Source organism: Lithobates pipiens, unplaced genomic scaffold, assembly GCF_037356315.1.
Source record: "Lithobates pipiens isolate NorthernLeopardFrog02 unplaced genomic scaffold, aLitPip1_a1.2 Scaffold_27, whole genome shotgun sequence".
In the NCBI taxonomy this organism is placed as follows: Eukaryota; Metazoa; Chordata; class Amphibia; order Anura; family Ranidae; genus Lithobates; species Lithobates pipiens.
The window spans coordinates 126,881,496-126,908,513 of NW_027507788.1; the positions used below are offsets into that span (position 1 = coordinate 126,881,496).

The window sequence follows — 27,018 nt, forward strand, 5'->3', positions numbered from 1 at the left end:
TGGGAGTGAATACTATAAAGAATTTGGCCCAATTCTACTCCCTTTCCTGGTGAAAGTCTTTAATGATGCGGCTGCCTCTGCCTCTTTCCCTTCTGAAATGTTAGCAGCAACTATTGTTACCATACCCAAACCAGGGAAGACTCCAGATACCCCCTCTAATTTCAGACCAATATCACTCCTTAATACTGACATTAAGTTGTACGCGAAGTTGATTTCTCAACGTCTAGTTATGCTACTCCCTACACTTATTCACCCGGATCAAACAGGGTTCACCCTGGGTAGACAGACTTCGGATGCAACCCGTAGAATGATTAATATCATTCACATGGCCGAACAACAGCAAAGGCCTTCTCTGCTTCTGACTTTAGACGCAGAGAAGGCCTTCGACCGCATACACTGGCTTTATATGAGGAGAGTTTTGGAGGCTTTTGGTTTTACCGGCACTATACTCTCAGCTATCCTTGCATTATACTCAAACCCTTCGGCTAAAGTGAGCGCTTCCGGAGTCCTGTCCACTGCCTTCACTATTTCCAATGGTACGAGACAGGGATGCCCATTATCTCCATTAATATTTAACCTGTTAATGGAACCCTTGGCTATCTATATTAGGAACCACCCTACGATCCGGGGTTTTCCAGTGGGCGCTGATAGTCATGTAATCAGTTTATTCGCTGATGACATCATTCTGATTGTGACTGAGGTGGAGTCTTCCCTGGCGGCAATCTCCGAGGCTTTGACTTTATTTAATCAAATATCTTATTATAAGGTTAATGAAAATAAGTCCCACATTCTTAGCATGGGAGTTGACCCGGCTGTCCAGGCCCGCCTGGCAAATACCTACCCTTACTCATGGGAGAGCAATGGGATACAATACCTGGGCATTACGTTAACGTCTAGAACTGCACAGTTGGTGGAGGCAAACTACACAACGTTTTTCCAACAGTTAGATCATAAACTACATTCCTTATCCAAAGTGGCACTAACATGGTCTGGACGTTTAGCGGCACTCAAAATGATAGTCCTCCCTCAATTTATATACTTTTTTCGTACTCTCCCTATTCCAACCCCTGACTCCTACCTCACTAGGGCTCAGGTTATGCTGAATGCATTTCTATGGCAGGGAAAGAAGGTTAGATGTGCATTCCACAAGCTTATCAAGTCTAAACTGTCAGGGGGCATAGGACATATTGCATTAAAGGACTACTATTTGGCAGCTTGCCTAGCACAAATTAGACAGTGGTTTCAGGGTGGGGCTGGGGCTAGATGGTTTGAGTTGGAAAAGCACATGTGCCCTTACAGAAACCCTCTGGACCTACTCCTTGCAGCTAGTCTTATGCCCACCCTGCCCTCTAGTATCTCTCCACCCATGGTAGCGGCCATTGCGGCTTGGAAAATTCTACTTCAGGCCCCACTGGCCGATGCTCCCTCCAAATCAGTCCCGTTGCCCCTTACATGTCTTCAACTACTCATTCCTAACCTAAATATCAAACACTGGTTGGACAGGGGTGTCTCCACGGTTGGTGCTTTACAGCTGGGACTAGCCACAAAGACCTTTAGGTTACTCCAATCGGAGTTCGGTTTACTACCGGGCGACATTTTTACCTATAACCAAATCTCCCACCTACTCTCAACTCTCCCGAACCCGTCAATCGTTTTACCATGGAGGGCCCATTTGTATTTCACTAATCCTATCACGTCCATTAAGGGTATCTCTCTGATGTACGGTCTTCTACAACAGAAAACAACATTTATTAAAACCCCCTCCATGCGGTCGTGGGAATTGGAATTGTCCAAATCCTACTCCGTTGATCAATGGCGTAAAGCCGTCTCTTCTACCTATAAGGCCACTAGATGCGCCAACTTGTGGGAACTTTACCAGAAGTTGTTGTTACGGTGGTACCTGACGCCCTCTAGATTGGCTTGTTATACCCCCCAGTGTTCATCAATGTGCTGGAGGAACTGTGGCTTTAGAGGCACATTCTTCCATATCTTCTGGGAGTGCCCGGCGGTCCAAACTTTGTGGACTGCTATATTTAACGCAATATCTTTGATCTCTAACACTACTGTGCGCCCATGCCCAGGTCTGGCTATTTTATCTCTAGGTATAGATGCTCTACCTCCTACTATAAGAAAGATTATTACCCATATTCTTCTAGGTGTGCGCTTGGAACTGGCCAGAAGATGGAGGTCGACAGTGACTCCTTCTCTCCTTGACGCTCTCCAGACAACTCACTTGCATATCTCTTATGAACTAATGTTCGCCTCCTCCTTGGGCAAATATAATCAGGCTTACACAGAATGGGAACCTTGGCTGAACTGGTATGGGAAGCATGTGGCTTAGTTGGCATCCTGAGGAGGAATGGTTTCATAGCTGGGGGGGGGGGGGGGGGGCGGCCGGTCAGCCCGGGTGCAGTTTGATCCCAGTTGGGGCGCCCGGGACGATTGGCCGCGGTTCCCCTGTTCATTATCCCCCGTCTCCTTTTGTTATATTCTTCCATCCATATGCTTTTAGTTTCTATCTTGTTGCTGAGTCCACAAACGGCTACACTAGACTGTATCACCCTGCTTTCAACTCAATTTATGCCTTAAATTATCTTTATTCTTGTTAATAACACATTGCTTGAACGAATCTTTACTTTCTAAAAATAATCCATTGCTGAACCTTTGTACTTTATTTTCTTCTGCCCACTGCACTACTTCAATGCTGTTTTGGTCTGTATCTGGTTTATATTTGGATGCTGAGTCCACAAACGGCGACACTAGATTGTATCACCCTGCCTTAAACCCAATTTAAGCCTTAAATTATCTTTGTTCTTGTTAGTAATACATTGCTTGGACAAATCCTTCCTTTCCAAGAATAATCCATTGCTGAACCTTTGTACTTTGTTTTCTTCTGCTCATTGCACTACTTCAATGCTGTTTTGGTCTGTATCTGTTACCTTATATGATCACATATCTATATGTCCTTTTTTGCTGTAATACTCGTGGAAATTCATAATAAAAATATATTGTTACAAAAAATTAAAGCGCCCATGTCCCCATGTGCTCGCATGTGCCACACATGTGAGGTATCGCCGAGAATGTTAGAGCGAGAACAATAATTCTAGTCCTAGACCTCCTCTGCAACTCAAAACATGTAACCAGTAAAAAAAAAATTAAAGCGTCGCCTATGGGGATTTTTTAAGTAGCACGTTTGGCGCCATTCCACGGGCATGTGCAATTTTGAAGAGTGACATGTTTGATATCTATTTACTCAGCATAACTTCATCTTTCACTTTATGCAAACATTGGGCTAACAAGTGGTTAATAATAGAGCTTGCAGTCAGTAGTGTTAGGAGATAGTGCGTGCTGTCTGCGTGCTCTGTACCCAGTACATACCGCTATAATATAGGGCAGGTCCCTACTTTCAAACATCCAACTTACAAACATCTCCTACTTGCAAACGCAAGGAGACAGCAGCAAGTGAGATGAAAAAAGATGGACGACAAAACAAATTATACAGGGGTGATAACCCTTCCCTATGTTTTCCAAAAAGCTTAAAGATAGTTTTTTTGACTGGAGCTACACTTTAAAAATGTACCGGTTGAAAATGACAAACAGATTCAACTTAACACAACAAACCTACACAGTCCCTGTCTTGTTTGCACCGCCTGTATACTGCTGTTCTGAGTATATAGGGCCTGGGGGCCACACGCATTTCCTTTTTTTAATATGGGTACGGGGTTCCCCTTAATATGCGTACAAGACCCAAATAGGCTGGTAATGGGCAGGGAGGGCTACCCATGCCATGTTTCTCAATGATTTTCAACCATATTGCAGGAACCAGATATAACATTAAAACCGCAAGCAGTTTTAAATGGTGTTATTTCCGTTTAATGTCATTTTGTGCAGGGACTGTTCTAAACACGGGAAACACGTGGCACTTCACAGGCATACTACAGACACCCCCCAGGCACCATATTTAAAGGAATATTTCACTTTTTTTTTTCACTTTAATCGTCATTAAAATCAGTGCTCCCGCCAAAACGGTAGTTTTTAAAACTTTTTTTTGCAGTGACCCATGTCCCCTGAGGCAGGAGGCAGGTCCCCAAACCCTTTTAGGACACTATCTTGCATATTAGCCATTAAAATTAGCACTTTCCAATTCGAATTGTTCGAGTCCCATAGACTTCAATGGGGTTCTAACGTTCGTACCGAACGCGGGGGTCGTTCGCAAGTTCTGGTGCGAACCGAACCGGGGGGTGTTCGGCTCATCCCTAACTGCCAGTAACCAGTTGAGGTGCTGGCATAGGACTGTTGAAGGAAGTGGGTTTGATTTAGTACCAGCATGGGGAAGGGCTGGTACTTAGTATTAGCCACTACCAGAAAAGCAGAGGTTCATTAACAACAATCCTTGACTCAGAGTTTGAAGACTTCCCTGCTAAAAGAGAAAGGTGTACTATATCATCAACCATAGAGGTGACAGCTTTCCAAAATGTCTCAAGCATGTGGTATCTGCATACTCTGGAGGAGTAGCAGAATTTGTTTTGGGGTGTAATTCTAAGTATGTTCATACTTTAATATCTTAATTTACAACTTTCTGAAAAATACAATTAACTTTGTAGTTTCCACTGTCGAGGCCTTCTTTTGAATTTGATAGGTAGTCAGGAAATCATATGTGTAATTTAGGCCCCTTTAAAGTTTGAAGGTGCTCCTTGGATTTTGGACCTCTCTATGCATCTAGGCAACATAAAAAGTTGCACATATGCAGTATCCCCATATTTGGGGAGGGTAAAAAAAAAATTATAAATAAGTTGTTAAAATTACAACTTTCTGAAAAATCAAATCAAATGTCAATTATTTTTATTTATTTTCCTTAAAAATTTTGGCAAAAGAAATGTTACCTAAATAACTCACCATGCCTCTTAATAAATATCTTGGGATACCTACCCTCAAAAAGAGGGTAATTTCTGGGGTGTTTCTACTGTCCTGGCATTTTAAAGCCTCAAGAAATGCTATAGGCAGTTAGAACATTAGGGTGGATACGTTTCAAATGTATACTGTATGCCATAGTTGGTAGGCTCTAGGACAGTCACAATTGTGAATAATATACACTTATTTGAGTTATTTTTTTTTACCAAAGAAATATAGCAGAATATATTTTGCCATAAATTTATGAAGAAAGATTCTTTATTTGCAATGTGTTATAAGAAAGAGTAATGCCGCGTACACACTATCGGAATTTCCGAATGGGAAATGTTCAATGTGAGCTTGTTGTCGGAAAGTCCGAACATGTGTATGCTCCATCGAACATTTGCTGTCGGAATTTCCGCACACAAATGTTTGAGAGCAGGTTCTCAAATTTTCCGACAACAAAGGAAAGTCTGATCGTGTGTACAGGGCATAAGGAAAACTTTTTTTTTGTTTGTTTAAAAAAAAATAGTGGTGATAAAATACCATCAAAAGAAAGGTTTATTTGTCTCAAAATGATATGAAATGCATTTAGGTACAGTGTTGCATGACTAAGTGTTGAAGTAATTTTCAGCCAAAGTATCACAGAACTGAAAACTCAAAAATGACCTGAGCAGGAAGGAGATTTAACCTGCAGGTCCTTAAGTGGTTAAACCATTTACACATGTTGTTGATCAATTTCATAGGTGAAGTTAAATGGCATTTAAAGCCAAACAGCTAAATATGCAAATAAATAACATACTGTATATGAAAGCTGTTTTGCCTGCCAAAGGATGTGTTTTTCTGGCCTTCAGATCTTGTTTACACAGCTCTGTCTGGCAGGGTAGGTGATAAGATTAGGGTTAGCTGCAGTTAGGGTTTTCATCCACCTCAGCCTCTGATTGGGCGGTGAAAAAAGAACAGCAGACTGAGTAGCTCATTTTATTTTACTCTGATGCCTCCTCCTATCAGCATGTTTCTTGCACTGCAGCCACCTGGCTGGCTATTTCATTATATAATAATGAGCACAGAGCTGCATGAATGTATGCCTTTCATATCTGTGTGGAGTTTAGCTTTAACCATTTTCAGACCGGACCAATTTGCTGGTCAAAGACCAGACCACTTTTTGCGATTCGGCACTGCGTCGCTTTAACTGACAATTGCGCGGTCGTGCAACGTGGTTCCCAAACGAAATTGACGTCCTTTTTTTCCCACAAATAGAGCTTTCTTTTGGTGGTATTTGATCACCCCTGCGGTTTTTATTTTTTGCGCTATAAACAAAAATAGAGTGACAATTTTGAAAAAAACGCATTATTTTTTACTTTTTGTTATAATAAATATCCCCCAAAAATATATAAAAAAACATTTTTTTCCCTCAGTTTAGGCCGATACGTATTTTTCGACATATTTTTGGTAAAAAAAATTGCAATAAGCGATTATTGATTGGTTTGCGCAAAAGTTATAGCGTTTACAAAATAGGGATAGTTTTATAGCATTTTTATTAATAATTTTTTATTATTTTTATTTACTAGTAATGGCGGCGATCAGCGATTTTTATTGTGACTGCGACATTGTGGGGGACCCATCGGACATTTTTGACACATTTTTGGGACCATTGTCATTTATACAGTAATCACTGCTATACAAATGCAATGATTCCTATGTAAATGACACTGGCAGTGAAGAGGTTAACCAGTGGGTGGCAGTGTAGGGGTTAAGTGTTCCTAGGGGTGTGTTACTAACTGTGGGGGGGTTGGGCTTTCATTTAGTGAACACTGATCTCTGCTCCAATCACATGGAGCAGAGATCAGCGTCACTAGTTGCTAGGCAGAATGAAGAAATGCTGTTTACAACGGCATTTCTTCATTTGGCCGCTCCGTGAGACTATCGCGGGGCTGCCCGCGGCGATCGAGTCCGCGGGTCCCGACCAGCGCGCCGCTGGCGGCACGCTCCCGATGGCAGGGTGGCAAATTTAAAGGGACGTACATGTACGCCCATTTGCCTGCCCGTGCCATTCTGTCGACGTACATCGTCGTGCGCTGGTCGGCAAGTGGTTAAACAACTTCAGTTCCCCTTTCACTTTTAAAACCTTTTCTACATTTAAGCATTACTTACTTATATTAGTTTGTTCTACCTATATTTAGTTCCACTTCAATCATCCCTGCTGTTTTCATACTAAATGCTGGGGTATGTATGCTGTAGTCTTCAAATGACAATCTGCATGTAGTTTTAACCCTTTTCCAAGGAGACTGAGAAATAAGGTCATGTTTTCTTCCTGTTGTGTTTATTCATTATATATTTTGTAGTCTGAGAGCATTCTCGTGTTTGAATGAAGCAATCAATAATGAACACTAAATTGGAGTATACCATGGATAGGATGTATTGTTTTGTACACAATTCTAAGTTCCATTCCACTGAGAATGAGAGACTGTAGGAAACTGGTGTAGAATATGGATGTCCAGATAAACAAAACTTTTATAATTACACAGAAATTGAATGGGGCTACAGCAGCTTCTGTCATTCCAAAACAGGAAACTAGTAAGAGGGCCACATGTTTTTTTTATGTGCTAAGATTTACATTTTCAGGACACAGTTTCATGGTGTTCCCCTCTTCTCAGTCCAAGAAGTACTAATGCACAAAGTTTTAGTAAAATGTAAGCAGACCAATCTCTGTGGAAAGAAACAACACATACACAGCAATCAGGGCCAGCACTAGGCAAGGTAGGCGGCAGTCTAGAGTGCACATCAGTCGGGGGCACCACCCCTATCACCGCTCCTATGGCCGCAAGTGTTTTGCCCTGTCTTCTCCCCCTGAAACTCCGCCTCTTCCCCTCTCTCAGCCTTTCCAGCTATGTCCAGGGCTCAGTGCTTTCAGCCTAGGCTGTGCTGGCACTCTGCGGGATCAGAGTGCTCTCCCACTGGGGCAACACTGCCAAATTCCCCCTGCTGCTAAGCTACTTCATCCCCAGCCAAGCCTGACTTTGGTATATGTCTTCAGACAACTGTGAAGCCCAAGCCAAGCAATCTGAGATCTCTGCTGTTTCTCTTCAGCTCCATATATCCTAGTGAGGCCACCGGCACTTGTAGTGGAGCCTGGAGAACAGGCAGCATGTCCTGTCTGGTACTGCAGCCCAGTCAGAAGAATGTAGCTGACAAACGTCATCAGGCAAACCATATGTACAAGGTCTGAGCCGGGAATCATGACACCAGGGGGGGCCGGGGATCTGCACATACAAAGAGGGGGACATTCGGGATCGGGGAGAAAAGATGCCCAGACTGCGCAGGGGTGATAGAGGGGACACACAGGGGTTCAGGGGGGGGAGGGGAAAATCCGTACGGACTGTGTAGTGGGATTAAGAAGCAGACTGCAACTTTGTGAAGGATGTCCTGTCACTGCTTCAGAGCCCCGACTGGCATACAGATCCACAAAGGTTGGGTGAGGCACAACAAGAGTGATGGTAGCATTGCTCATAGCATCATCTAATACTGACTGAACTGCACTCTACACATGTGTCAAATACAGTATTACTGTCTCACACTGGTTGACAGACCTATGCTACTTGCTGCCTCCTGTTCTAATTTTAGAGGATTTATGTGTGATTTACACTGCATGCAACTTTGCATTGTCCGCTTTGCTGCCAAACACAGACTGACACTGCATCCACTTAAAATTTCTTCCAGAAGGTATAAATCCAATTGGACATCTCAGTGATTGTAGGGTTAGGTGGGTAGTCTATACGGGTGTGACACCCCCAGCCTACATACAATGAGTGTGCTGTACTGATGTTTTTTAGTGGCTCATTGTATGTTAAGACAATGTTGTCTCGAGTGGGGGTGGTGTAGAATATTTCATATTTATTCTTGATAGTCATTGTGACACATTGTTTTTTTAGATGGATTTCAATAAATGTATTCAATTTTTATATTGACATCAATTCATGCCGCATCTCGCAAGGTCACTCATTTTATTAGTAGCAGCAATTCTTTATTGCTTCTATGTTTTTTGTATTTCTGAGGGGGGGGATGCTCCATGATTGTACAAATCACTTTTCAGCCATCTCTGATCTACCATCCCTGATCACTGGCAAGGCATGGAGTACACAAAGATGAGGGTCTAGGAATCTGTCCTGTCCATCCTGCCTTGTGATGGCTGACATAGACAGACCTGGCCCTCACACACCAGACTCTTAGCACATACTCATACTCTTAGAACTCTTTCATATACACCCACATATCTTCTGCTGAAACAACACCTTTGTTGTGTCAGAGAGGCAGCAGCCTCAGGCCCCAAGGGAGTCTATAACCACCATCCACTACTGGGTGATAACCTACATGAATTGATTCCTTCAACAGTCTTGATGGAGCTATCTATCAGTAACCAGTCTCTAGTTAAACCAGTCCAGCACTGTATCCCGCTAACTTCAGGAATCCAGGAAGTATACCAAGGAGCACACTAGAAAGAATCTGGTATGCTTCCTGGTATACTTTCTGGATCCTAGTATCTGACATCATATGATATCATCTTGACAAATGTGCTCATACATAAATTTTACATGTGAGTGCAATGTGTACTTTTCTTTTTTATTGACTACAATAATAATAAAATAATAAATACTACACTCATGTAGTGGTGCTCTGTCTCCCTTTCTTTCTTTTCCAATTTATTTTACCAAAGGCAAGCACATTTTGCACTTTGCAAGTGCAGTTGCACTCTGCAAGCAGTTTTGCTCCAGAGCTTAGTAAATGAGGTGAACCCGCAATTTTTCTTTAAAGTCAGCAGCTACAAACACTGTTGCTGCTGACTTTTAATAAGGACACTTACCTGTTCAGGGAGCCCGCAATGTCGCACCTCCCTCCGAGGCCGATCTGTCTATCGGATCAGGTGCAGGCGCCACCATTCTAACTAAGGGAAACAGGCCATGGAGCCTTGTGGCTTCATTTAAGACCACCTCTCAAAAGTTGGTGGAACTCCGCTTTAACTTTGCAAATATTACCCAATCACATCTAAGTAATATAAAAAAGCAGCATTTTTGCTTGCACATGATTGGATGATGGAAGTCAACAGAGCTTCCCCGCATTTACTAAGCTTTGGAGAAAATTCCCTTGCAGACTGCAACTGCACTTGCAAAGTGCACAGTCTATTTACCTTTAGTAAATCAACCCCATAACATGTCTCTCCTGTACTAAAAAGCCTGCCTGTTTGCTTTTCTTTAGTAAGACCCCTTTCAAATGGAATGCGCTGGTCATTAACGCTAAAAGCGTCGCTCGTTTTAGTGGTGCTCTAGCGCTGTTTAAGCTTCACTTTTAAGCCGCTAGCGGGGTGCATTTAACCCCCCAAAAGGGGTTAAAACTCCAGTTTTTTGTCACTTTAAAATTGCTTTCCAGGTGCTTTCGAAGCGCTGCCCATTCCCATGGGCAGGGCATTTTGGGAGCACTAAATACAAAGCTCCCAACTCGCCCCAAAGATGCTGCTTGCAGGACTTTTCATAACGTCCCGCAAGTGCACCTCCTGAGTGTGAAAAGTCCCACTGGAATAAATGAGAGGCGGTTTTCAGCTGCTTAGCAGAGGCGCTAAAACCTGAAAACCACCCCAGTGTGAAAGGGGTCTTAGAGTTCCTTTTTTTTTTTTTTTTTTAATCTTTATTTATATCAAAATTTTTTCCAAAACCAAATAAATACATGTATGAAAAGGAAAAAGGGCCATATTCATGCAAATACAATATATAACATACCAAAAGGAAAGAAATTATTAGATTAAACCTACACATATGTAATCATTATATACCCCTCTATTTTCCCCCACACCCCCCCCCCCACCCCCCACCCTTGCCTTGTAGAACCGCTAGTGGGTTCCCTCTTAGTGACCGTTTTTTTTTTTTTTTTTTTTTTTTATTATTATAAACGGGATATTGCTTTCTTCTGAAGTTTATTGTGTAATTTCCTCCACATATCTCCAGGTCAGTTTAAATTCTTCCCACGATGCCCATTTATTTGAGCCTCCCTCCTCTGCTGTTACGTCTGCATCCCCATCGTTATAATTTTCTATTTTTTGTGTTTCATTTAAGCGAAAAATCCAATCCGATATTTTAGGGCTCTCCTTTTCCTTCCATTTTTTTGGAATTAGATTTTTGGCAGTGTCTAACAGGGTTGGGATTAATGAGTTTTTATAATGCTTTATGGGTTCGTCTGTCCCATGGAATAGGACGGTCCACGGGTCTTCTCTTATTTCCTTTTTTGTTACAACTTTAATTATCTCTAAGATTTTTCTCCAGTAAGTTTTAATAATGGGGCAATCCCACCAAATGTGGGCCATAGTCCCAATTTTTTTACACCCACGCCAGCAATCCGCCGATTGCTCTGATCCAAATTTGGCCATTTTATCGGGAGTCACGTACCACCTTGCAAGGCATTTGTAATTCGTTTCTATCAGTTTATTATCTACAACCCCTGAGTGAATTAATTTAAAAATCTTATTACGAATTGATGTGCTACATTGTGACCCCAGCTCTGATTCCCATTTATGGACGTATGGCGGGTCCCCCAATTCCTCTCCCTCAGAGAGGATCTTATATAAAAATGTAATATTTTTTTTTGATGTATCTCTCAGACATAGATGCTCCAAGGGTCTCAGTTCCTCTTCACTCCGAATTGGCTGAGATAGACTCGAAATGAAGTGACTAAGTTGGAGAAACCGCCACCCGTCCATTTTCATGAGGTCTGTGTCCAGACTAAGTGCTTGAAGTGATGCTATTTTACCATTAACTAATATATCTTTTAATTGTGCCGTATCTTTCCTAATCCAGTTACCCCCCACCTCCTGTTTACCCGGTGTGAAAAAATCATTATTTTTAAGAAAAATCAAGGGTGAATTGTACCCCCGCTTATTTTGTGAATGTGTTCGGTCCCATATCTTTAATGCTAAACGTGTTATCTCGTGAGCGTGAGGTCCGATGGCCCTAAACTGTGGGGGGTTCCATATCATGCGACCCAAACGTGCTTGACTCATTGTGATCTCTATACTCACCCACCTCTTTTTATTTGCCTCTTTCGCCCATTCAACTACTCGAGACAGGACCACTGCATTGTAATATCTTTTTAAATCCGGGACAGACAATCCCCCTTGTCTTTTCCCCCTGCATAACACCCCCATGGCTATTCTCGGTTTTTTATGTTGCCAAATATATTTCGAAATTAAATTTTTCATTAATCTAAAATAGGCAGGAGAGAGCGGGATGGGCAGCATCTGAAACTTATAGATAATCTTCGGGATTAATATCATTTTAACTGCGTTAATACGCCCTAACCAAGAGAGGGGACATGCTGAGATTTTTTTTAATTCTCTTTTAATTTCATCAAGTAAGGGGATATAATTCTTCGTATATATTTTCCTAATGGTGTTCGATAGGTAAATTCCCAAATATTTAATCTCCTTGCGCCAAGGGAAACGGAATTCTGATCGGAGGTTCTCCTCTTCCTGTGTGCTGATATTAACATTCATAACTTCGGACTTGCTGAGGTTTATTTTCAAATTCGATATTTTGCCGAATTTTTCCAACACCCTCAGCAAGTTCGGAATCGTGATCCTCGGGTTAGTTATAAAGAATAAAACATCATCCGCGTAAGCGGCTAATTTATGATCTTCCCCTCCCAGTTTAATCCCCGTTATATCCTTATTTTTTCGGATATGGGTCAGCAACGGCTCCAAAGATAGAGCGAATAAGAGTGGGGAAAGTGGACACCCCTGCCTGGTGCCGTTACTCATTTGAAAATAAGAAGAGGATTCTCCATTAATTTTGACGAAGGCCCGCGGGTGGTTATAGAGGACCTGGATCCATTGGATCATTCTCGGGCCTATCCCCATAACTTCCAACGTTTCTATCATGAGTCCCCAGTCTACCCTGTCGAATGCTTTTTCTGCATCTATCGACAGGAATAGAGCTGGGGACCCACTGTTTTTTAAGGCCTGGAGAAGGAGTAAGGCCCTCACCCCATTATCCCTTCCTTCTCTCTCAGGAATAAATCCGACCTGATCTGGGTGTACTAGATCGCTCATCTTGTTCTTCAGCCTGGCTGCCAATATTTTGGCGAATAATTTTGTGTCCGCATTCAATAATGCTATTGGCCTATAACTTGAGCAAAGTGTATGATCCTTCCCTTCCTTCGGAATTACCGTAATTGAGGCCAATAGAGCTTCAGCCTTCATGTCATATTTTGTACCGAGCCCGTTCAAATAGTGACATAGTCTTGGGACTAAGATTTCCTTGAATTTTTTATAATACAAAATCGTGAACCCGTCAGGACCGGGGCTTTTGCCTGATTCTGTCTCCTTTAATGCTCGATATATTTCCTCCTCAGTAATAGGTCTATCTATACTGTTTCTTTCACTCTCTTGTAAATGGGGTAAGTTGGTATCATACAAAAATTCTTTGGTACTTTCCTTAACCCCTTTACCACACTTCCCTTTTTGGCCAATATTGTATAGGGCGCTGTAATATTGACTAAATACCTCCGCTATTTCTTTAGTGGTATGGACCGTCATCCCATTCTTATCCTGGATTTTGTCAATAAAATTGGTCTCCCTCCTCCCTTTTAGTTGTCTCGCTAAGTATTTGCCCGTTTTATTTCTCCCATAGTATCTCTCTCTAGTTCTCCCTTCGAGTGTCCTACTTGCTTCCTGATCCAACAGATCCTTAAGTTCCTCCCTTTTATTGATCAATAGGTGAAGGTGTTCCAGATGTTGGTCCTTTTGCTTTTTATGCTCTTGCTCTAGTCTGTGGACTTCTTTAATCAGGTTCTCCATTCTCTGATTTTTAGCTTTCTTTATATTTGTGCCAATGGAAATGAGGATACCCCTTATATATGCTTTATGTCCTTCCCATAGGGAGGCGCCCGAGATATCCCCTGTATCATTTGTCGAGAAATAGAATTCGAATTCTTTCCGGATTATCTCAATGTTGTCGTTATCCTGGACCAAATTTTCATTTAGTCGCCAAGTAAAAGGTTGTCTGTATAACCCTGGTATCCTCAACTTCATTGTCACAGGAGAGTGATCAGAGAGGGAGGCTATTCCTATCCCTGTCTCTACGACGTCCTCTAGCAGCCTGTGATCCACCAATATGAAATCCAATCTAGAATACGTCCCGTGCACTGGGGAGTAGAAAGAGAAGTCCTTCGTTTTCTCATGTTGTATCCGCCAAACGTCCACCATTTGATGTCGTTTAAGGCGTTGTTTCAGCATTTTCAAGGACCTCTCGTTCGTCCCCCTTGCCCGGGACGTGCTGTCCAAGGCGTTATCCATGCAAAAATTAAAATCCCCTGCTAAGATTACATCGCCAAGTTTGAATTCTGCTAGTCTTCGTAGGATCCGTTTCATATATCCCAAGGGGTTATTATTAGGACAGTATATGTTAGCGAGAGTAAACGCCCTATTTCCTAGCTCTCCCTTAAGAAACAAATAGCGGCCCTCAGGATCCGTCAATCTGTCAATCAAAGTGAATCGTGTGTGTTTCTCGAATCCAATTGCCACCCCCTTAGCCCTCCTGATGGGGGAATCCCCGTAGAACCATGTCGGGAATCTATCTGAATTAAGCTTAACATTCGAATCCAGGGAAAGATGGGTCTCCTGTAAGAATACTACTTCAGCTCTACATTGATGTAATTCTGATTGGAGTTTGTACCTTTTATTTAGGGCGTTTAATCCTCTTACGTTGTAGGATATAAAATTCACCTCAGTCATCCTGTGCTGACTACTGGGGTACTTAATCTATATTTATTTATCCTTCCCGTTCTTTTCATGTCCCTTTTGGTCCCCCGCTCTACAAGGCAGTTCCCCTCCCCTTCCACCCCCCGCCCCCCCGATCCCTTCACCCCCCCCCCTCTCCCACCCCTGTCCCCCCCCCATCCCTTCACCCACCCCCCTCCCCCCCCCCTGGCCCCGTCCTGGCCTATACTTGATTATGGGAGGCCCAGCCCCCCTCTACAAGTAATACCTTCTAGGGTGTGGCTCCAACTGCGGGCTTCCACTTCGACTCCCCCCGTCCCCCCGCCCCTAGGGGTGGAGATTCTCCATCTCCTGACGGGGAGTGGTGGAGGTCGGGTCCGCCCCACCTATCCATCTTCCCCTCCAACCCCGCCCCCCGCCCCCCCCCCAAGTCCCCCCCCCCCCCACCCCCACTCCAATAAATAAAAAAAAAACAATATAGAGAAAAAAAGAGACAAGAGCAAAAATCGGTCAAAAGCAGACTAAGAAACCAAGGGGCCCACTCGTAAGGCGCTGGGGACCCCCACTTCCTCATTAATTTTCACATGAATCTCAGGGGTGCTTAAGGGGTGGGATTCCCAAATTTTTGCAAAAAACCTCGAGATCCTCTAGGAACTTTAACTTATGAGTCCTGCCCTCTCTCTGAACAATCAGAGCTGTCGGGAAACACCCAGCTGTATCTTATATTGACATTTCTCAGATGTTCCAATAAGGGTTTGAGTTGTCTTCTCCGTGCCAAGGTCCCTGCGGAGAGATCGGCGAAAATTTGTAGAGTTGTCCCTTCGTATTGTAATGCGGGTAGACCTCTTAGTTTACTCCAGATCATGGCTTTGTCCTCGTAGAGATGAAACTTTACAATCACATCACGGGATATCTCTCCCCCCAGTCCTGGTGGTTTCCTTACTCTGTGGACACGATCTATCTTTAGATCTTCATCTTCCATTCTACCTAATAGAGGATTAAATAGCTGCCTCATCTTTGCACCAAGGTCTTCTCCTTGTTGTTCAGGTAAGGCTCTGATCCTAAGGTTCTGTCGTCTGCTCTGGTTTTCCTGTTCCTCCAGTCTATATAAAATGTCCCTGTGAGCCTCTTGCATTTTTCTGGACTGCGCTTTTAAGTCTAGTAGTTCCTGAGCCTGTTTGCCCAGTAGATCCTCCGTCTCTTCTATTCTCCTTAACAGGTGACCCATATCTGCCCTGACAGTTAAGATCTCTGACTTAATTAAATTCTCCATTTTCAAAAACATTTCTTGTATTTCGCCTTTAGTCGGCATTTGGGAGATATCTGTCTGTTCTCTATTTTTACCAACCATGTCTGACTCTGATTCTTCACCTGAGGAGTCGCCTTGGATCCCGGTTGATTTTCCAGCCTCCTACCTCCTCTCTCGCTTGCTCCCTTGTTTTTTGTCCAGGCCTGGACTTTTTTGGCTTGTCTCTTTGAGATATTTCTGGATAGAGCTTGTGTTTAAGCTCTCTTTAGGGGCTTTAGAGTCATTAACTTTTGGGTTTCTACCCTTCATGTTGTCCCTCTTATGCTTCCTCTTCCCCAGAGTTCCTTTTCTTTTGAAGGCACCTTAGAGAAAGGCTATGGGAATACAAGTAGGAAACAAAGAAAAGGGGTGCAAGCGATGGAAAAAATAATAGAGTCAGGTCTTTTCCTCTGAGCTAGCCAATGGCCTGTCTATGGGACAGCAAGCACTCCCCAGGAAATCGTTAAATATAGATCCCAGACCCCAGTGGGAAACGGGGAGAACTACTGCACCTCTACTTAAGGAAGCAAAAAGGCCGGGGCGCCTCCCTTAACTGTTCGTAGCTATAAGCAGTAGAGATCGAGAGGAAAACAAGATATCAAAATACTGCCACAACAGGCCACCAGAGGGCCCCTTTTCTCCCTCTCCCCCCAGGTATACACTCCCCCCGAAGCAAAATGAGAATGAAAGAGTGGTTTACTGGTTCTGGGGGGTCAAGTCGTAATTCCTATGTAAAGTAAAAAGCTATATATCGACAGCTGTCTTCAGATTCCTGGACAGAACTTTTCAGGGCATAGAAAAACATATGAGTCTTGCTGCATACATTCAGAGTGCTGCTATTGCATAAATCATTTACATTTACTACCAACAGCTTGCTTGCTCCTTAGAAGCACCTTCTCAGAACTTTAACTGGAGGATATATAATAGTCCAGGAGAGAAAAAACATAGCAGTTTGGAAGGGTCTGACCTGTTAGTAGTCTTCTGCGTAGAACTTTTCAAAACGTAATTAACATGTAAAAGAGTCTATTTGTCACCAGCCATCGTCAGAGTCCTGGGTGGATCTTTTCAGGGCATGAAAATGTATATGTATCTCAATATGAACATTCAGGATACTACTATTGAGCAATCAAGTTACTTTACAATCCAACAGCTTACTTGCACCTTAGATGCCCCATTTATAACAGTCCAGGGTAAAACAAGAAGAAAACCATAGCAGTTTGAGAGGATCTGAGACATATGAGTCCTACTGCATACATTCAGAGTGCTGCTATTGCCTAGATCATTTATATTTACTTCCGACACCTTACTTGCTCCTTAGATGCACCTTCTCAGAGCTTTGACTGGAGGATATATAATAGTCCAGGCGAAAAAAAACATAGCAGTTTGGAAGGGTCTGACCTGTTAGTAGTCTTCTGCTTTCACAGACTCTTCAGCCCGCAGGGACAGCGCACACTCAGCGGCGTCTACTAGGTAAATAGAGGAGTGGAGAGGTATGGGGGGAGGGGTAGACCCGAGGGTTCCGCTCGCTCCAGCGAGGCCCTCCGAACCGTCTACCGGCGTCCCTCCGGTTCGCGCTAGGAGTGCGCTCTAGTCCTGGGCAAGCGGACAATCAAGCGCGGGAGCTGGTGCCGGAGCGGGAGTCATTGAGGAGCGCCGCGCTTTCTCCCTGCGCTTGGCTCCGGGTGGAACGGCGAATCCTCCTCCATCCCTGTCACGTGGAAGCCGCCGCCCCTTAGAGTTCCTTTTTAATACCTAGATACCATATTTAAACCGATCCCTACTATATCAAATTTTTTTATTTTTTTTATTATTCAACTAGTATAACTGAATCCAACATGTTTTCAGTCTCTTTTAAATTCCTGCACATGGATACTATGTTTGGATGAGAAAAGCCAATACTTTGGGACAATCCAGTGTCTTCTGTGCACATGTGCTGGGAAGGACTGAATTGACAGGAATAAAGGTCAGAGATGATTTTATCAGTCTATCACAGGTCCTTTACTAATTAATCACCAGCAGGAGGCAGGAAGATTGCCTAGTCTTGACTAGTCTTGATAGTTAGGTAAAAAAAATTGGTCACCAGGTTGATTGTACAATTGGGCAAGGCTGTGTAAATCCCAGGACAGGATAGAAAACAGCTGGTAAGTTTCCGCATATATATATACATATATATATATATATATATATATATATATATATATATATATATATATATATATATAATATATCATATATTTCAACTGTATAGTTTGCTTTTTGCATGGAGATCATCAGCTTTAAATAATAAAAAGAGCCTTTGGTGACTATGCAACACATTTCCATTTTAGCTCTCTTTGGTCCGGTACAATAAAGACATTTTTTTTTGTGCACATTATATTGAAATAAATAAGCTTCTTTTGCTTATCTCAAAAGCTGAAGCTATAAGCATTTCATTAATATTCAGTAGGCCTGGTAAGTTTTTGGTTGCATGAACTATTTTTGCGCTCAATTTTCTACATTCTAACCAATAATCCCTTATCACATATACAAACCACTTGAAAATGTCAACTTAATTTGCTTAAAATACAATCAGCCTTTTTTATGCTAATCCAAAAAATAGCCCAATCACTCGCTATTAACAAAGCTGAAAATTAGCTAATTAGAATAAATAATGAAATGATCCACTTATAGTATGGCTTAGTATTCAAATGAGACTTATATACATATCTAGGCTAGTAGAACAAATAGATCCCTGACAAGTCCTAAATATTTCTAAGAGTGCACAGTCTTCCTGTTTAGTATTCCTCTAGGCCACACGTCTGTAACTGCTTACATGCTATGCATCCAGGAATTTAAATGGGACCTTATATTATACGCTAATAATGTGTATATTTGTTTTTTGTTTGTTTGTTTCTTAAGGGGGGGGGGGGGGGGGTTACACTGGATAGTGCCCATAAAAAACTTAAAGTGATATTAAAGCTTAATAATAAAAAAAAACTACAAACATGTTATACTTACCTGCTCTGTGCAGTGGTGTTGCACAGAGCAGCTCCGATCCTCTTCTTTTCGGGTCCCCTGCCAGTGCTTCTGACTCCTTCCCCTTGAGCAGTGCCCCCAGAGAAAGCCACTTGCCCTGGGGTCACCCCTGCATGCTTGCTCCCAAGCCTCTGCTCTATGCGTCCAAAAAAATACATAGAGCCACGCATTGCCCCCCCCCCCCCTCTTCATCAGCTCGCTAGCTTTGATTGACGGCAGTGGGAGCCAATGGCTGCTTAGATTTCCTTAAATTTCCTATACAGCCGAGGCTCTCGTTGGATCGGAGGGGGATAAAGATTGGGGGGGTTTGGGAGGAGGGGGGTGCTGGTAAGGTAAAAAACCTTCAGTCCTTATAACCACTTTAAACATGGATGACGAGTACTTTATAAGATGCAAATAACAAACAGGGACAAGGCTTTCATTATTATACAACATCTATGAAGCACCAATAGTATGTGCAGTGGTTTAAAAAATAAGGGAGACGGTGCCATTACAAAACAATTCAATTCAATAGGGCTAGGAGGGCATGAGGGCTTATAAAAGAGAGGGGCAATTGATACAAAAGGCATTACCTGTTAAGGATGAGCCGATGGAGAAAGTAAAGGTTTAGTTTTAGGTGGGAACGGGATTAACTTCCCTGAAGGAATGATTTTTTAAAGATGGCCTGAAGGCGGACAGGATAGGAAATAGCTAGATAGATTGGGGTCATGAATTCAAGAGGCAGGGAGAGGCTCTGGAGAAGTTTTTGAGACAAGCACAGGGGGAGGTAAAGAGGGGGTAGAGACCAAGAGGTCTTCGAAGGAGAGGCGGGCACAGTCTGGGTATTATTTTGAGATGAGGACAGTAAAGTAGCTTGGCGCAGAATCATGAATGGCTATGTATGCTGTTTTAGTGTTTAGGTTTTATAGTTGGACTATTTACCTCAAAAAGAGAACCCTATCTTGTTGCCTTCTATGGACCATTCTAAAGTATTTCTAAATACTAGCAACATCACATTAAGGCTGGGTTCACACTGCTGCGGGGGGAGATCCGGATGTGATTCGCACAGCAAATCACATCCGATCTCCGTAGCACTGCGAGTTCAGCCATACAGATAGTATGGCTGAACTCGCAGCTGTCCCGCAGCAAACTCGCACAGGACCCTTTTTTGGGTCCGCAACGGAATCGGATCGCATGGGGGTTCACACCATGCGATCCGATTCCTGTGCGAGTCGGCAGATCGCACTGCGATATGCCGACGGATCTGGGGGTGTCATTAACATAACATTGACACCCCCAGCCGTCCGCATAGGGCAGTGTGAACTGCCGGCGGGAGGTGAGCGATGCGGGAAAACGCCGCGGATTCGCGGCGTTCCCGCATCGCAATAGTGTGAACCTAGCCTCAATGCTCAAAAAAGTATTACTGGAGCTTACTTCCCATAAAAGGTATGTTTATTTATACACAGTTTAAAATCAGATATCATTTACATAAAAAATATTTTGAACAGTTGATTAACTTTCTTTTGAGATATACTCTATGCAATTATACATCCATCAATTATAGCAAAACTGCCATCAAACACATTTGTTCAATATATAAGTTATTCATCCATTGGGCCAAACTGATGACAGAAATGCTCCACTCTTTTGACGTCCACAAAACATCATAGTACATATCTTCTTTATGTTTCCAAGGCCATCATTCTGCTGCACAATTTTCTAAGTCCAAAGGCATTCTATTGTACTGTCTGCACTTTAAAAATGTGAGCTGGTCTTAAGTTCATAAACCCAACCTAGACACCCCAGAGATGATTAAACAAGGGTGATCCTTGTACATCTGAGCACTGTATACCACCTCTGTTATTCACAATCTTTCCTTCAAAGCAGCCATCCTGAGGATATATGAATACATAATTGTCCCAAACAACAAGCTGTAAATTCCTGCTTCAGGTGCATTAGAGAGTAAGTTATACTGAGATTCCTCACATGTGTAGATTAGAGGTATCACATGGCCGCACTCAAATTTCCATAGGCAAACACTTTATCTTGGTGTCACAGAGATACTTGCTGTCAACTTAATCCACTGTGTGGAAACAGATTTATGTTTTAGTCAGTTTATTTCTATAGAGGTGAAATATTGGAACTCTAATATAGCCACAGTCATAAAGTTGTACTTTATCAGTGGCCATTAACCAATGTGAACACTAAAATGTCTCCCATGGTATCACTTGTATGTACAAAATGCTAAAAGGTAAAGAAAGGTACGTGCTTAGTGACCTCAATCAAACTCTACTTGAACAATAGATATGAATGCTTAGCTATAATCCAAAGCATTCGTAAGGATCAGATTCTGGTCCACGGGTTTTTTTTTTACCCATATCCAATATATCACATCAACAAGACCTAATTTTATTGATGGCTAACAGGGTGCAATACTTTATTACTACTATATGTTGCAATGGAATTCTATTTTTTTCCTGGGTGAATAAGAACAGTGCATTTTGTTTTTACAGATGAGATTGAAATGCTGGAAAGACTTTGGTTATCAGGAATTTGCCACAATGACAAGATTGAAGTGATGAGCAGCAAGTTAGACATTGACAATATGGCGGGTGTTTTCTACATGCTCCTTGTAGCAATGGGATTGAGTTTGCTGGTGTTTGCATGGGAGCATCTTATATACTGGAAGTTACGTCACTGCATGAGACATTCTGGGAGACTGGACTTCTTGATGGCAATTAGCAGGGTAAATATGTCATTATGTTTTCTATTTTTTTGTGTATACAGATTAATAATAAGTTTTTGTGCATAAAATGGGAGTTTTGAAAGCAATTATAACCCATAATTGGCAAATCATCTTAAAAGCATACCGACCTCCATATTTTTCTTACCTATTTTAAACAGTTTGTGCAAAAATGCAGGCTCTTTTGTTTGTCTTTTGTTACTCTGCTATATTTCATATTTGACATTTTATCATTTTTGCAGTCTAGGCCACACCCATGGTGAGACCATATTTATACAAATTATTTACACATTTATTACAAATAGGTACCCAACTGTTGTACTGTGAGGATGGTCACACATTAGCTTACAGGGCACTTGGAAAAGATAAAGGGTATTCATATTTGTATACTTATTTTTTGCTATTTTTTATAAACTTTTTACAACAGAAAAAAACCCACAATTAAAAATATTAAATATTTTTATATATAAAAATTCATAGTTGTGTGCAACTCTGCCTAGAAACTAATCAGCTTCCAGGTGCTATTGTCAAAGCTTAATTGAACCAGCTAAATTTAGAAGCTGATTGGCTACCATGCACAGTTGTACCAGATTCTTTGTACACCAATTTTAGTACCCCCCCCCCCCCCCCCCGTGTCTGTGTATGATATTGATAGGGAGCCTCATGTCCCAGCCCGTACATATCCTTTAAAAAAATGTGATTTTCTTTAATAGTGGGGATCTTCAGCTAGAGAAAATTTAAGGGGTGTCTAGTTTTATCAGTCAGTTAAAATACTTTGACCTTTACCTTACAGGTTCCTTCACTTATGCGTGTTCCCTGGAGAACTATCATTACATCTTGTTTCATGCTTTATTCTGCAACTCACTCTAAAATATTCACATTGCAGTAGATAGTGACGGTCATGAGTTTTCATAGATGTCCCTTACATTTGTTTTACTTTCAAAACCAATGCATATTTATAGCCTGATAGCAGTATTTGATGTATGAACCTCTCAAGGCGGTAGAAGCAATGCTGTTTATCCATCTCTTTTATTAGACAAAGCTGTATTTCCTGTTTCAGATATCACATAGCAACAATACATTAGCTTAGTTAGGATTTCTAAAGTAGATACATATCTACAGTCCATACTATGTTTTGTTTTTGTTTTTATTCATTTATTTTATGTTCTGTATAATCATAGGAAAAAAATCATACATTTGACAAGATAATCATCATGTGAAGTGCATCATATTTTGTCATTGGAGAGAAAAAAGAGTGATTGCATTACTAAATATCATGTGCTTTCTACTTGGGAATACATAGTTGTGACCTACAAAATATCAAAATAAATAAACCACTGGCAAAGGCCAATCGTTTAGAAAGCACATGATATGTTATATTTAAAATGAGTAGAGCAATTTAAGTAGAGGAATAGAAAATTGGCTTATATCAGTTAATCAACTTTCGGAAGTGTAGCAAGTGTAAAATAATGAAATATGATTTCTGATTGTTCGCTTTGAGTTAACCTAAGTAAGCTAAGACATTAAACTAAATTTGTAAGATTTAATCACTTTTGACCAAATTCTCTGTAATAATGACAAATGCATGGGTGTTGGGTCTCTTTCTCATGTAGGCAGACATTTTTCTCACACCAAATTATGAGTTTTGAGGGATCCTCTGGCCTTGTTGCCAATGTTATCAATAGGAAAGAGTTCATAAGGCTGACATTTTTTCTTAAAAAAAGATTCAAAGGCTAAAAATTATATATAATTATATTATAATGTTTTCTGACTGACTGACTGACACTGATGATGAGCACTGTGCATTCTTGTACTGTATGTGTTGGGCTAACACATACAGTACAGTGTTGTCACTTGGGGGTGGGAAGAAAGTCTTCAGTCCTATGTAAGCACCAAATTATACTTAAGGCTACATTCGCAACTGGGTATAGCATATTCAAGCTATTTACATTTGTTTGTGCATTTTGAGCAATTTGCCATCAAGTAGTTTCTTTGGGACAGGATTAAACTTTTTGTTCCCCAGAGACTTATTCCTTCCTGAAAAACACACATGACACACATTTTTGCACATTTTGTCAGTCACTCCCATTGAAGTAGTTGGGACATAAAATACCCAAATCGTCTGAAAGGAAACACTTGTTTTTTTTTTAGTGCCGGGTGTCTAATGACAGATTCCTAACAATTTAAAACAGTGGAATTTTTAATGTTGAGTGTTTTGTAGCTATGAGCTTCAAACTTAGAGCTTACCAATGGAGTATTCTGCTTCCTTTCCGTGAGTAAACAGAGCAACAAGGAAGCAAATGGTAGATAAATGTGAGCAACTGTGGAGCTGGTATTAAAGTGTATAGGTAAAGCACTGGAAAACATGATGTAAAGAGCAATGCCTATTGCAATCAGCCAGATTTCACATTTCTGCTGCCCAGAATATCCTTACCGGTAGAACAAGTTTTCTACCTGGTTGCTTCTGTGCACTTAATTTTACATCATGATTTGTGTCTTATTAAAAGAGACTCTCTGCAGTCAGGGTAAAGTGGCATAAGTGTTCACAGATACACCCCCCCAACCTTTTATATTTACTACTCCCTCACCACATCCCTCTGTCTAACTTTATGTGTCATCTGTGTCGAGTTAAGATGGGGCGATGCCATCACTGGTCACCCACATGACAGCATTGGGATTTGATGATTGGGCTAAGCACCGTCACATAGAGAAAGTCATGTGATGGTGATATACTGTAACTGTCGGTAAGGTGCGCTGTCTGCAGGCACTGTCATTTTGCTCTTTAAATGAAGGTCTTTGTGGTGTTTTAATTTAAGTGATATTAAAGCCTTATTTTATTTATTTTTTCATTACTACTGCTGAAGTAAAGACTCATATGTGTTTATGCTTCTTGATATGTTGAAATTGAAATTTCCTCCCATTCATTCACCCAGATGTTCCTCTTTGTGTTAGCCACACTTTTATGTTTCAGGGTGGATTCCTTCCCTCACAGGGTTCTATGGAGCCACCCTTCTGTGTGCACTTCCTATGATAAGGTTGAAGTGATGGTGCTGCCTTTGCTGATATTCAAAGGAAGCCTAAGAGGATTCACACAGTACACAAGCCCTATGCTTCTCTTCCTGGGAAGTGATTGACAAGTGGCTTCTGAGGTGCTGTCTTGGGAGCTACTGTCAATCTCTTCCTTGGAAGAGGAGTGTAGGGCATGGCTTGTTTGTGTCCTTTCAGGTTTTATGAATGTAGGTGTACACATCCTTCAGATTCCTGTGCGCACTTCCCTGTCTTAAAGTTTGGGGAAGTGGCACACATGAACCTAGAAGATGCAGCTTGAAACATCACTGAACCTGAGCTGTATTATAAATAGTTGCTTATACTTCTGTGTTAAAGCAGTCTATACAGATGTTTTTCTGTTTAAAAAAATTAGGCCTGAACTATTTAATTTTTTTTCGAATTCTGACAGTTTTAATAAATGGATAAAATTAAATGTAGTGTAGGCATTTAACGTAACATTCCTGTAGTCATTCCAAAACCAGCTTCTGTAAAATAGTATTCTAATGAAAATGTAGGCAACAATTCGATCTAAGCACTTCACAATGATTAACATCCTCCTCAGTCTGCAAATGGAACGAAATCCATTAAAACACATGTCTATGATTAGTCTTGCCTTTTTGGGACGTCATGTTAACCACAATTGTATGTTTATGTGCATTTCTTGCAAATTGCTTTTCATGTCGGTGTGCAACATTCCTTTATCTCCATTCACTTGCCTATGTAGAAAGGTGATCTATAAAGTGTACATTTATAGCCTCCCAAGCAGCCCCTTTTATGCACTGTGCTTTCATTCTCGGATCTCTGATGTGATAGCAGCCATGTAATTAACATGCCAGCCACATTAACAGCTGCCTGAAAAATGTGTCTTTTTATCACACTGTGGTTTCTCAGGTGATTCCTGGCAAAGTACTCAGCTTCTATCTCTCTCCATCTTATTTCTCCAACCATCCTCCCTCTTCTCCCAGATTGCCTCATCTTGTTACTGTTTCTCAAAAATTAATGACCTAAAACAAGGACAAACAAAGACATAACAGATCATTCCATGAAGAAAGAAAAGACTAGATCAGATAAGAGAGACAGAGGGAGAGAAGGAATTTGAATATATTTAGTACACATTGCATAATCATTGTGTACAAGGTCTGAAAAATTGCCTTGTGATAACCCTTTCTGTACTGCTTTGCTGTAGCAGGCTCTTGAGTAAATGAAAGTATTAAAGTGGCTATTTTATTGTTTTTCTAAAGATTTTTAAATATCAAACCAAAATTCACTAAAAAGGAATCTTTCAAATTTACTATAAAAAAAAAAAACTTTTATGTTTACCAAAATGTAATTTTAGTATAAATGTGAGTTAGGGACTTTAGATTGTTAGGTTCTCCTTGAGTTCAGGGACTGATATGAATGTATAATATATATCCAAAGCACTGCGTAACTTGTGCTATATATGTTGATGTGGAAAATGTAATATCAATACTATGAAATATATGGGTTAATATGAAAAATCCACTATAATATAAGTACATGTAAAGAAATAATAAAGAAATAATAATCTACTAGTATCAATGTATAAATTAATAAAAAGAAAACACCTTGTGTTCAAATAATTAGCTTAGTGCTGAGAGAGAACTTTGAATCCTATAAAGCAGAGCTCCATCCAAAAGGGGGAAGCTCCACTTGTCTGCCCCCCCCCCCCCCCCGCTGCCACTTTTGGCACCTTTCGGGGGTGGGGGAGTGGGTACATGATATTTACAGTGGCGAACTAAGCTGGAAGTTCGCCCCCCTCTTCTTCCCCTGCAGTCTTCTGATGATGGAAATCAGCAGAGCATCACCCTTTTCCCAAAGGTCTGGGGAAAATCATTGCACCTGCACTTGCAAAGTGTACAGTCTATTTGCCTAAATCAACCTCTATATACTGTGTCTTTTTCCATAAAACCTCTTTCATTGCCCGAAAAAAAAAATTCTACATGTACACTGATATGCATAGTTTAGTGTACAATACAAATGTGGGGAGTAAGAGAGAGGTGCCAGGAAGATGTGTGCATGTGTGGGAGTAACATCATCTTTGGGTGAATAATAGAGAAGAGAGAAGACTTTGGAACCAGAAGAATCCTAGGATAGGAAAGGGCTTCAGCTAAAATGAAATGTTGCCAAAGCTATTTATCTTAAAAACGATAGCACTGAAATGTATATGTACTACCTGATCTGCATTTGGTTCTTTAATATTTTTTGTTTTACTGGGTGACAGGTAAGTTGCCTTCATTGGACACAAATATGGTAGCTACCCACTGCAATTGTTAA

The 27,018-nt window shown here is 41.3% G+C and overlaps 1 protein-coding gene across 1 annotated transcript in view; it reads left to right on the top strand.

Annotated features, from left to right (window-relative positions):
• GRIN2D (glutamate ionotropic receptor NMDA type subunit 2D) overlaps window positions 1–27,018 on the top strand; it is a 1,088,828-nt gene that overhangs the window by 1,039,697 nt on the left and 22,113 nt on the right. Inside the window, exon 14 of the mRNA XM_077457432.1 lies at window positions 21,446–21,678. Within this exon, the coding sequence (XP_077313558.1) occupies window positions 21,446–21,678 (233 nt within the window). The remainder of the gene's footprint in view (window positions 1–21,445; window positions 21,679–27,018) is intronic.